Source organism: Procambarus clarkii, chromosome 23 (genome assembly GCF_040958095.1).
Source record: "Procambarus clarkii isolate CNS0578487 chromosome 23, FALCON_Pclarkii_2.0, whole genome shotgun sequence".
NCBI classification, from domain to species: domain Eukaryota; kingdom Metazoa; phylum Arthropoda; class Malacostraca; order Decapoda; family Cambaridae; genus Procambarus; species Procambarus clarkii.
The window spans coordinates 18,677,130-18,690,105 of NC_091172.1; the positions used below are offsets into that span (position 1 = coordinate 18,677,130).

Here is a 12,976-nt window from a genome sequence, read left to right on the forward strand (position 1 = left end):
TGGTATATCTCCTGATCCGTAATATACGTCTTCATTCTTGTAAATCGGTCCCACATAATGTCTTTCAGCCGCTGGCACTTCGTGCCTCTCCAGCAAGGCGTTATAGATCAATGTGCAAACTACACTAATTAGCTTTTTTCAGTATCAATGTGTGCGCGCGCACGCGAGCCTTGTACGCCCGCGTGTCTTACCAACCTCGCCCTAATTCCGGTCCTCGTATCGATCTTTGCCCAAGTCCACGTCCTCTTTACCCCCCCCCCCCCTCCTTCCTCGTTCCAGTTAATGACCGCCGACCACCCATTCTTTTAGCAGCGCTCAGGAAGAAACGGAAGGCGGACGGGTACCTTGCGCAAACTTTCAGATCTCTCCACTCTCCATTTCTCTCGCTCAACGCTCCTCACAGCTTATAATTCTCCCACCCACTTGTGTACCCCACGTGACAGTGCACCACTCCATTGTGCCCCGCGTGAAAGTGGAGAAGTAGGGGGGGGGGGGCCGTAAGTCCATTACGGGCTCTCCATAGCCTGTGCTACTTGCAACTTTTTGTTCCAAACAACGGGGAACACAAACTAATCATACGAGTAGCTGATATGTGGAAGGAGCTGGCCAACAGGTGACTAGTTACGTCAACACTCACAGCTGCAAGTGAAAATCTGAACAACTCAAAAACGTCGGGAACTGATGCAATATATACAACGATAGTTTAAATGGCGGCGCCAGAACATACCATCCAGCAACGTATTGCCAGTGTTTCTAATAATAACAATCTTTTTTTTTAACCAAGTTGTTTATTAAATAATATTGTAGTATCTCGTTAACGTTGCAACCTTCAGAGACAAATTTATATATATACTCTGGCCTTTTATATTCTTATACACCGAGCAAATTTTGATAGCGGAACCTCTTGGTGAACTAGTGATGGTGTCAAGTTTGTAGCGCACAAGCGGAAGTTCCGTTGAGTATATTAAGCCTAGCTGGTGAACAGATGTGTTTGGGGGGGGGGGGCGAACGGTGGGGGGATGGACTGGACAAGTGTGTAACTGTATATCCATCTGTATATTTCCTTACATTTCTTACTCATTTGCGCGTTCCAGCTTCCATTTTTTTCCTACTTTCTCTCAATTTAAAGAGGCTGTCATTGTCCATCTTGTCTATTAGCCTCAGTATCATTAATGACCCACCCCCGCCGTTCCTTCACTCCTTAAACCGCCCCTCGTAGCCCAATTCTCTTAGTTCAAAAACTAATCTTGTTGCAACCCTTCACTTTCTCAATTTTATTTTTGTCCTCAAGATGCGGATTCCAGGCCAAAGCTGCACATTCTAGTACTGGTTTAACATGGATGAGTGTGCTTGTCTGCTACAGTCTTACCTTCCAGGCATTTTGTCTATATTCCAATTTTGTTCATATACCAAATAAACAATTTGACTTTCACACGCTAATGAGCGTGACAAAACTACTTTTGTCAGTCAATATTTTTTCCTCGTGTATTCAGATCTTGACATAAAAATATGATTGATTGGTAAATAACACTTTTTGTAATAGCCTAATATATCAAACGGATACAAGAACAACCCATATATTGTTCATATACTGCTAGAAAGGTCACCATCTGCTGGTGTGGAAAAATCTCTAATCAAAAAAGCCTACACAAAGTTTAGCCTATACTAAGTTACGTGAGGGCTGAAGAGGAGAAGACCGGTGAGAGGGGAATGGGTAGAGGGGCTAAGAGAACGAGAAAGGGGGAAAGGTAGAACATTGATCAACAATCCCTTCATTGTCCCTCATTCCAACAAGTTATTGCCGTATTAAATAAACTGCAAGGCATGCCAATTAAAATCATAATTAACTTCAATTGCAAATAATTTCTTATGCTAATTATTAAACCTTCAAATACATACAGGGTGACTATCTTGAGGTTATCTTGAGATGATTTCGGGGCTTTTTAATGTCCCCGCGGGCCGGTCCTCGACCAGGCCTCCACCCCCAGGAAGCAGCCCGTGACAGTTGACTGACACCCAGGTACCTATTTTACTGCTAGGTAACGGGCATAGGGTGAAAGAAACTCTGCCCATTGTTTCTCGCCGGCGCCTGGGATCGAACCCAGGACCACAGGATCACAAGTCCCGCGTGCTGTCCGCTCGGCCGACCGGCTCGGCTATGTGGGTGAAATATTTCCTAGTCGAATTAATGTTTTGAGTGACGTGCAATGAATCCAAATCAACCACACCAATGCAACCCCTTACAGCATTACACCATAACCGTAGTATTACACACGAATACGTCACCGGTAATCGAACCAGTGGTGTGTGGGGCAACCGAATTAACCGGTTAGTATTATGCAAGATAACTGTTCGAGTGCGAACATGATAAGGGACTGCACTCAAATGTGTTGCGTCATCCGCCCTCGTGCCCGGCACCCACAGGAACAACCGGATTTTATCGGATTGAGCAACTTCAGTGAGGCACAGTTCTGGTATTAGACTAATATTAAAGAGTCGAGGAAAGCTGGTAGCTCCTAGCCCACTTCTTTATTATTCCTGAGATGGTGGTAAATTCATACGAGCACAAAAAGCACACAGTGGGGGACACTGTAATAGCCATGTGATGCGGGGACAGTGGCCTCTTCCATAGCAGAAACGGTTAGCGCGTAGCGCGTCGTTTAATGGACTGACTGTTAATCAGTCTTGCACGATGTGAAAATGTTACCGTTTGTATGTGATATGGTTATCGGATACAACAGTAATATTATCACTGAAAATGTACTTGGGCTTAGATTTGCTACAAAAAAATGAAAAGCAGCGTTAGGCTTAGGTAAAATGTATTTTTTCGATAACTCCAAAATATAGCCTCTGGTATCAAACAGCACCCCTCCCCCCTACACTAATTCGCCGGTCCACTACTAGGCTCATTGACCTAACCATCAATTACATGTGCATGTGTTTATCTAGGACGCCATGTCATCTGTTTGCACTACCAAGTCAGTAGTATATGTACACTCAAGAAGAAGCATGATCCCTACAAACCGTTCCTCACCCATACATTTTCCAAGAACACTGCTGTCACCTTCCCCTCACTCACTCAAGGTCACTACCCACAAGAATCGCCTTCACATTAACAACAAACAACACACTTCAGACCACTGGACGGGGGGCCCTACTCACTACCCCACCCCAACACTCGCCCACTCACCAACCCACCCCCACACACACCGCCCCACCCCCACACACTCCCGGACATGCCTCGAGTATATTATATGTCAGCAAGGTTAAGGTGAGAAAAGTTCGTCGACTTCATTAAGTATTAGCGCCAAAATGCCGTCCCTGGTAACATCTAACATGGTATATGTACAGCGCGTGTGCTCTCATCTATAAGCTTTCGTATAGTTAGATCTGGCTCTTTGACCCCCACCTCTAGCTATTGGTTCCTGGTGCATATATGCATCTCGGTAATCTAGCCCTCTATCACATGTGCTCTACAATATCTCCATGTGTGTGTAGGTACTTGTTGCATCTTTAATTAATTTATTTCTGTCTACCGCCTGCGTCCTCTCAATTATCCCTCGTTTGAAAAACAGTTTGCCAGTTATACTAATGTTATTCTTCTGATTCGGCTGCGAGCAGCTGAGTATAACAACGTGTTTGATTAGACCATTAACCGTGAGCCGTAGTCAAAGACCGGGCCGTGGGGATGTTGCCGTTACAGCCACGCTCCTGTGCCGGGTAAGTCCACTACGGGCTCACCATAGCCCGTGCTACTTGAAACTTTTTGTTTCCAGTAGCTGTATCTTAACAACAACGGGGACGTTGATCCTTGGAACTAACTCAAGGTGGGTAAACCCCCTAAACAATCTCTCGCTTAGACTTCCATACCTATTAGACCTGGTCGACGACCGGGCCGCGAGGACGCCAAGCCCCGAACCTTGAGGTGTTTTATTACCTTGTTTGTCTTTTCCTACCTCCCATTTATGCTGTAGCGCATTTTTAAGTCTTCCTTCCAGACTTAAATTTACTTACAAATCGAATATATTTGTTTACCATACTATTGGTGCTGAACGTAAAACGTAAAAAATATAATTTTACTTTGAAATAGGCTCATTTTATAACGAAAATAAGACTAAAATTGGCGGCGAGTGACGGAAATAGAAGTCGAAGATTTGAGGAAATCTGGGCTTTTATGGCTGTAACTCACCATAAATTTTGATCTTTTTGCAATATTTTCTAGTAAAATTTTCACTTTCTACAACATTATAGTAATAAAATGTTATATTTCCTCTTTAAGGAGGAAATTTTGTAATTTAAGGAGGCTTTTGGGAAGCTTTCGATAATTCTGTGGACTAAACTCAAGTAATTTGTCTAGGTCCTCTGCAGCAACCTACACTGTCCTTACCCTCCTGATTAGATTTTCATCGTCTGCGAACAATGAACTGCCAAACTAGTAACTAATACGGATCAGGAATAGTGGAGATCTAAGAATGAAACATTTGGGTACATCTCGCAACAATATTTCCGAACCTGTTTAATTTCTGACAAGTACTCTTCACAAACCCAGTCCAGTACTTTTCCAGCCATCCCAGTCCTCGTCATTTCCCCCCCCCCCCTGGGAAATGCCTGCGTGAGCCTTAAGCCTCTGGCGGCCCACTAGCTCCACCCTTCCCCCCCCCCCCCCAGACCGCGCCACACCTCCCTTTCTGTTAAAGCCCCCGCCCTACATTACCGACAGTCCTTGACCCACCATCCCTACTGTCTTGTCCCATCTCATCATCTCGTCTATCTAGCCCCACTTACCTTGCGGGTCCACGTCAGATTCGGGCAAATTACCAAAAGAATTACCAACCACTCTCTCGGACCTTCATATGTCAAACAATCGGTAGTCAATGATATAACAGTTGACAAAAGTAGAAGTGAGAGAGCTGAAGGGGGAGGGAGGGAGGGAAAAAAGGGGCCAGAGAGAGAGGGAGGGACAAATGGACTTGAGGGTTCGGGGGGGAGGAAAGCGGTTGGACGGGAGGGGGAGGGATGAATGGCGGAACGGAAAATCCCACTGGGAAGAGTGTTACGTAGGCTTAATGAGGACAGACAGACGATAATGAGGAGACTAAGACCACCCAAAAATTCCTTGCGAAGAATGATAAACGAGAAGAATAATATAATAAACACTATAATAATTTTATTTGAAGTATTAATAGTGGTTATTATATTTTTTGTTACACAGTACTTATATTTCTTATCAGTCGGTAATTCCGCACAGCATTGCTAGCAAAAGCATAAAATGCCAGGCCCAAACTATCATGCACGCACAACCACCCAGCTGCAAACGGCCAGAGGTGACCTTCAAGACTAGCAAGAGCCGGAAAATCACGCGCGCTGTCCGCGACACTACCGGAGAGCAAGCGAGCAAAGGAAAAGCTTACCTAACAGTGACTATGGGGAAAGCGAGAGTTAGCTCACTATGCCCCGTCTATTAATCTAGCTGTACCTGCTGTATCTTAATTTAACTTTCCTGTCTTTTTTTTTTTAATTCTTTGTGGATGGAGGAGGCTTCCACGACTTCATCTATCAATGCATTTCACGTTTACTGATGTATTATTGGGATGTATTTCTACCCGTACAGGGTAGAAATACATCCCAATAATTTTTCGTCTCGTATACGTTTCCGCTTTCTCAAATATCCTCTTATTCTACTTGCAAGTAAAAGTAGCTAGTCTTGTCCTTGTCTATTTTCCTAAGTAATGTAGTGATCATGTCTCCGTTTTCTTCCCTCCACTAGGGTAGTGAGATCATGTCTTAACCTAACTTCGTAAAAATTATGAAAGCTAAATATCTCCACCCAAAAGAAAAGAATAAACTGAGGGAATATGATCAATACATACAAGAAACTGTGGGATTATACAAGATTAGTGAGGGTTTAGAAATGCTATTTGTCACACTTTCCCAATTTTTACTCTACTGAATTTCAACTTGTCTCGGAAAGCCTAGAAATAATACATTAATTCACTTCAAATTGTGTGATATGCACCAAACAATAACCAACGTCTAGTGGAAACAGATGCATCTTTCGGTGGAGAGAGAATGGATGATTGTGTTCAGGTCAATAAAGTTAAGCACTCTTAAATTGATTAGTTTTTAAGGTCAAGCTTCGGATGAAATGATATACGATAACAGATATAATGACAGGCATTAAGGAAACTGGTGAAGGCCTATTGGCTCGTACGATGGAGCAGCTGTTTATATCCATCCAAACTCATTCATATATAAATTCTCAGCCACAATAGACGTGAGTAATTATATTTCACTCACGTGGGCACTAGAACCTCGAACCTCTGACCCCCAGAGCGGGTGACAGCAGCTCTATAGGAGGGTAGAAATAGCCTAAAGCTACTCTATCCTTTTGAGATGTATTTCATTGTCTCAATAAATGTACTTGAACTTTAAGGAGCTCTATCAACCACGCTATAAACATTATTCCTTATTGTAGCTATTCATTGCGTAGTATGGAAGGGGTACGTAGCCCCCAGAGCTACGACAGCTGAGGGGCGCCTGACAGCTGAGTGGACAGCGCTTCGGATTCGTAGTGTTGAGGTTCCGGGTTCGATCCCCGGTGGAGGCAGAGACAAATGGGCAAAATGTTTCTTTCACCCTAATACCCCTGTTACCTAGCAGTAAATAGGTACCTGGGAGTTAGACAGCTGCAACGGGCGGCTTCCTGGGGAGGGGGGGGGGGGGATGTAATAAAAAGGAGGCCAGGTCGAGGACCGGGCCGCGGGGACGCTCAGCCCCAAAATCATCTCAAGATACCATCTCCCGCTCCGAGAGTTTGAGGTTCAAGGCTTCTAGGGCCCAGGTGAATTATATCATTCATAATTTCATATACGTCTTGCCAATGCTTGAAAATATCAAGTGATCCTTCGTATATTATGTTACCCTGTAATCTGTTACAATAAACAACCCTGTTTTCAAATCTGTATTTACCCAGGTCTTTCATAAATCTAAACCTATTAAATATATATACAGTATCCATGTTTCGTGTTCTATTTTGAATTAATATATTTAATACATTATAAATATTCCCTTTCTTATACTTATTCATCCACTTGTATACATCAATCATGTCACCCCTAATTCTTCGCCTTTTTAGAAAATGTAAATTAAACTTTCTCAATCTTTCTTCATAAGGAAGGTATCTAATTCCTGGGATTAACTTTGTCATTTGCATGCTCACAAACATCTTATGAGAACGAGATGACATTTAGAGTCGTTTTAAATGCGCACCCACAATTGTTTCTAGTTCAAGATCTAGACGCACAGACGACTCGCAAAAAATATGACAAAGCCATAAATCCCTCTACTGATATATAATTAAAGATAATAAAGAACAAATCCACAAGGGCCGTGACGAGGATTCGAACCTGCGATAACCTGCGAAAAGATAATAAACATCGGCATTTTTCTTCGGTGTTACGTTTGAAGAAACTTCAAAACTAACGTCTAATTAAAACATTTTTGTTTCGGAAGTCCAAGTTCTCAACTGTGTTAATTTGCCATCATATAGTTGATTAAAATTGATAATCAATAGTCCCGACCTTCACATCCCTACACACTGGATTTATTCATAAAATAACTCAAAATCCAGTGTTGGTAATGAAGGTGTCACACACCGCGTGCTGAATTAATTAGTGTTCCAAGACTCGCTTACTCCAGCGTTTATCAAGTACGACGAGACGCATTTCTAACAGTCTTTGAGGATTACTTTAAAACCAGCAATTACTACATACCGGGAAATTAGAGGCATGTAATAAATTAACAAACACGGCCACTGAAGTTTATTATTCCTGGTGTTTTACGACTAGCAGGATTTTCTGATTAAAAATAAAAAGTCTTCCATTATTAAGATCTACTTATGTCTGTTATTAGAAACATGCCTGCACACGCTTCCACAACACCACGGAGTCATTTCATGGTCTTACTGACATGGAGTTTCTAGAGTTTAACGATTACAAGTAGATCACATTATAACACGGGCTTTAAAACCCTCAGGTGCAAATTACTTTGATTGTAGATAAACGAAGGTGCGATAAGGGTTAGATAAGTCAGAGTTCTCATTTGGTTAGGTAATGTTTAAGGTAAACAGGTTAGATCTTCCACAGTAACTGTTTGGGTCTATAATATGATGTAACTACCCAAGAAACAGTGGTCCGTTGAGTATATACCAGGGTTTTCCTTAACCTTTGCCAAGATATGTTGGCATAGGGCCCAAGACACGCAGCATCCCATGTAGAACTGTAAACTAGACTTTCACTACAACGGTTTGGGCAGGTACGCAATCAGTCGCTCAACATATAAGAAGTCGATCAGGAAATTTAGGGTCGGCAGTGACGGATGAGAGAAGTCGACCTGAGGGATGTGTTTGTACTAAAGGAACTGTAAATGACTAAAAATGAGACAATACGATTCTTTAAGCCGACCAGACTAACTAATTTGAGCTTATTTTGTAATGTATTATAAAATGCAGTCCGTAACAAGATGAAGATTGAAAATCGCGATAAATAATTACAACCCGAAATATACTTCATACCACACGTACCCCCCATTTATATATTAAATGCGCAAATCTGTCAACATACCAAAGGTCAATAAGGTATAATTAAGAGGCGAATAATCCATACACAAATACTTACATTTTTAGTAATAAAAATTGCGGTCAAATCACGTTGAATGAACATTTCTAATAAAATAATATAAATGAAATATATTTAAGTAGATCTCGGCGTGGTGTAAAGTCAGCTGATCAAAGCCGGGGTTGTCAGCGGTGGTGTGCACCGCAGCTGCTGCTGCTGCTGCTGCTTGCAACACACACAAGTTGGCCACATTATTTACACACAAGCTTGGGATAAAACACGCTTGAATTCCCACAAAAAATTATCAGGCAGTAGAGGAAAACACGAAAATAATAACACACCAGCACCCAGTTAATATATGCTTGTCAATTAAGCGTGGGGTTAAATATGTATATCCGGGCCATGCTGAAGGGGAGGCAAGTGAGAGCCGGGCGATACACTAGTGAGATCCCTTTACACTCTTCCAACACCTTCCGTCACAAGCCATGCCTTACTTTAGTACAAACACGGTTGCTTGAGACAACTTACAGGACCACTCTAGGTGCAATGGAGAACATATCGTGTCTGTAGATTAGTAGGAAACACTATTAAATAAGCTTACAGGAGGAGAGAAACCCCGAGAGAGGTGAAGCCGGGCGGCTGTTGTGGGGGTTGTGGTGGTGGTGGTGGTGTCGTCTGCTGGGCTCCCGCCGCCCGCGCACGCGCACCGCCTCCAACACACTCGCAAAATCTTCCACACCTACATTTGCTTTCCATTCAGCTTTCCCCGAAAGATGCCGAATGAGTTCTACGATGAATTTGCGTGCTACTAACACTGATTTTGGTTGAGGTTCTGTTTTGGCTACCGCTTGTTGGATCCATACTATATTTATCAGTACATAGGGTTAGTTAGTGTAGTTTGGTTCATTTATTATGCACCCCATAACCATCTTGTGGGCGGTAGTGGAAAGGGTTACAGAGGCACATAATGGGCTCAGGGACTGAACTCCACAATTCATTTAGCTAAGCAAGTTACAATCTTGATGAGCTAGTTACAAAATTCAGTATAAGTCGTCACATCAACAATGGGTTCGAGATCGACCACAAGTACAGTTTCTAAATTAAGCAATTGACATATGTGGAGAGCTAGTGTCACAATTGATATGTTTGTCCTGCACACCGCCCCCCATCCAGTGGGCAGCGGTGGATAGGTTACATCACTTAGTTACTACCTACAGTTAGCAAACTGGGGATATTTGGCTGGGTCATATATAAACTCATTAAATGAAAGAACGGAAGATTTCTAATGCGTTCTGCAATGCATTTACATACACGTTGTAAATTCATTGTCATGTGCTTGTTTAGAGGCATGTATTTCGGAGTGTTTAAAATAAATCATCAAGGATGTTATATTTTATCAATACATCCTTCTAAAGATGTACTGATAAATACGTATTCTAGGAATTTCCTGTTTCATTCTTTCCTTCGTGGTCAGACACTATCATATATATTTTATATATATATATATATATATATATATATATATATATATATATATATATATATATATATATATATATATATATATATATATATATATATTATATATATATATATATATATATATATATTATATATATATATATATATATATATATATATATGAATATATATATATGAATATGACAGTACCAGACCACGAAGGAAGAATTAAAACAGGAATTTCCTTAAATACTTTCGTATTTAATAATACATCTTCAGAAGTATCCTTCTTAAGATATATTATTAAATACGAAAATGCTTAAGGAAATTCCTGTTTCAATTCTACTTTCGTGGTCTGACACTGTCATTTTCATCAATTACAATGTTTTGTGAAAAGTATGTATGGTGGGGATTTTATATTTTAAAGTAACGGGGAAAAGGTAGATTTAGCACAGTTACGGTTATTGGTCTAGAGATCCATTTTCTATGGATATTTTCTCTTTTTTTTTTTTCCAACACTTCTCTTTACTGCCTACACACAGCCTCAGCTCGCGCTCTGAGAGTCGCTCCAAGGGCAGAGTAGTTTAGTTTAGTTCATTTATTCGGCACTCATATCCATCTTGTGAGTGTAATGGTAAATGTTGTGGAACAACATATATATGGTCTAGGATCTGTACCCCTAAATTATTCTAACTAAGCAAGTTACAGTATAGAAAAACTACTTTTATTTTTAATTAACAAGCTTAGGTACACAGCAGTGTGCTGCTGCTCTATTCTATGTGAGGGGATTAAAGAGCTAGGGGGGATCCCCTATGTGAGGGGATCAATAGCTAGCTATATGCTCATTTGTATCCCCAGCTTACACTGAAAGGTGTTCCTCACTTCTTGGTGTATATACTTTAAGAGTATACTTTAGTCCAAAAAGTGCTCAGAAAAGACGAAATGTTGTCACAGATCCGATTCCTTGCCTTCACTGCCTAGTCTGGTCATAACGATTTCAATGCCATGCAGCTGGGTCTAGCCCTGGCACTTTACCTCATACTAAAAACCCTTCCTCTCACCCCCACTAATTCTTCCCCTATCCCCACTTCCACGCTCACCCATTAGGGTATCTTGACCTATATTTAATTCATTCATTCATAGTCCAAAAAGTATACTTGCTGGCCGGTCAGTGTTGTCTTTTATATAACCTTCCAGAGGTTGATAGGCGTTAAGCCCAACACCAAACTAAACCAAAAGCTGGTTAGTCATACAAGGAATCAAAGAAAACAGGATATGTGGATCTAAACTTTATTTAATTTTGTTAACATAAATAAATCAACAGTCTCAGTTTATCACAGTTTATAAAACTATCATTATCATGACCACAAAACGCCCTAATATTAATAGTGATTTTTTTGTGAAAGTATGTATAATTTGATTTGCTTATCGTGTACCCCAGGCACCTGTACCAATCTCGTTGGGGGGGGGGTGACGTTATAATCACCTGTATGCTCTACCTACGGTTAGAAAACTGAGAATAATTGGCAACAATTTATGGTAGTACATAAATAAACAAATATATATTTACATATTACTTGAGCATTCACAAGAAAATATTTTAAAATTTTTGATATTTTTCGCATACCAGAACAAGTAGTGATGCAGGGTGTGCACACTGTTTTGCTAATAGTTTATATTTCACGACGTGTTTTATAGGTAGATGCTATAATCTTTAATATATATATTACTGTGTTTTATTGATAATAGTGGAATAGTATTCACTATAGGAGTCTGGTGAAATTAATGGATAATCTGTTGATTAGTTCATATTGCATGGTAGTATGATGATGGCTGAAATACTGTAGATTTCATTTTCCCAATGAATATGGGGTTCAGTTCCTGAGCCCATTATATGACTAACCTTTTCCACTATCGCCCACAGGATGGGTATGGGGGTCCACTATCCCCACAGGATGGGTATGGGGGTTCACTATGCCCACAGGATGGGTATGGGGGTCCACTATCGCCCACAGGATGGGTATGGGGTCACTATCGTCCACAGGATGGGTATGGAGTCCACTATCGCCCACAGGATGGGTATGGGGTCACTATCGCCCACAGGCTGGGTATGGGGTCACTATCGCCCACAGGCTGGGTATGGGGTCACAATCGCCCACAGGCTGGGTATGGGGTCACAATCGCCCACAGGATGGGTATGGGGTCCAATATTGCCCTCAGGATGGGAAAAATTAAGATAGTAGGCAAAACTGAAAAATCGAAAACTGGTGTTTTTCTAAGCACACGTGAAACTTTGTGCGAAGAATATGTTTATATCTATCTAGCGTATAAACGAATGTCCTTATGTATATACAATCACACGTTGTAAAGTGTGCAATTGTGAGCATGTGTGTCTCTATATAAGGTATACGAATGATCACTGAAATATGTTTAGCGTTCTCTCTCTTTTCCAGGTGTGATGTCCCGGGGGTTACGAGGTCAGCTGGGCTCCCCCAGCCTCCCCAACTATGATATGGCCTCCACTCCACTCTTCGACGACCCCATGGACGTTGTTATTTTCGACACTACCGTCGAGTTCCTGCCAGGCAAGACAAGGACTCGGACGGCTCTGAACGCCGTAGCTCACGTAGAAAATCTTAAAGAGTTGATGCTCGAATCCAGAGAAAATCATGTTCCCCTATCCGGACCATCTCTTGCTGAAACTTCCAACGACTTTCGCCACGCTGAATCAACCACTCTTGCCCACAGCTGCTACCAGATGACGGTGGAACTCGAGTCACCCTCTGAGGGCCTAGGTGGACCGCCTCTGGATGGCCACTTCATTGCGGAGCAATTGGACCAGGAGTCTTCTATGGTATCTGTGTTTCGCGCCTTCAGGTGCATGGAAGGGGACGAGGACC

The 12,976-nt window shown here is 41.7% G+C and overlaps 1 protein-coding gene across 8 annotated transcripts in view; it reads right to left on the minus strand.

The window, feature by feature from the left end:
• The window catches only part of Men-b (Malic enzyme b), a 65,972-nt gene that overhangs the window by 45,176 nt on the left and 7,820 nt on the right, over positions 1-12,976 (minus strand). For 3 of the 8 annotated variants that reach the window (XM_045751486.2, XM_045751485.2, XM_045751487.2), the window contains exon 1: positions 9,217-9,386. The exons of 2 other annotated variants lie outside the window; for them this stretch is intronic. In XM_045751486.2, the coding sequence (XP_045607442.1) occupies positions 9,217-9,371 (155 nt within the window). In that variant the 5' untranslated portion in view covers positions 9,372-9,386. Of the gene's footprint in view, positions 1-3,034; positions 3,058-9,143; positions 9,387-12,976 lie in introns of those variants that run through there. 3 more of the 8 variants (XM_045751490.2, XM_045751489.2, XM_069329930.1) reach the window with 3 other exon arrangements.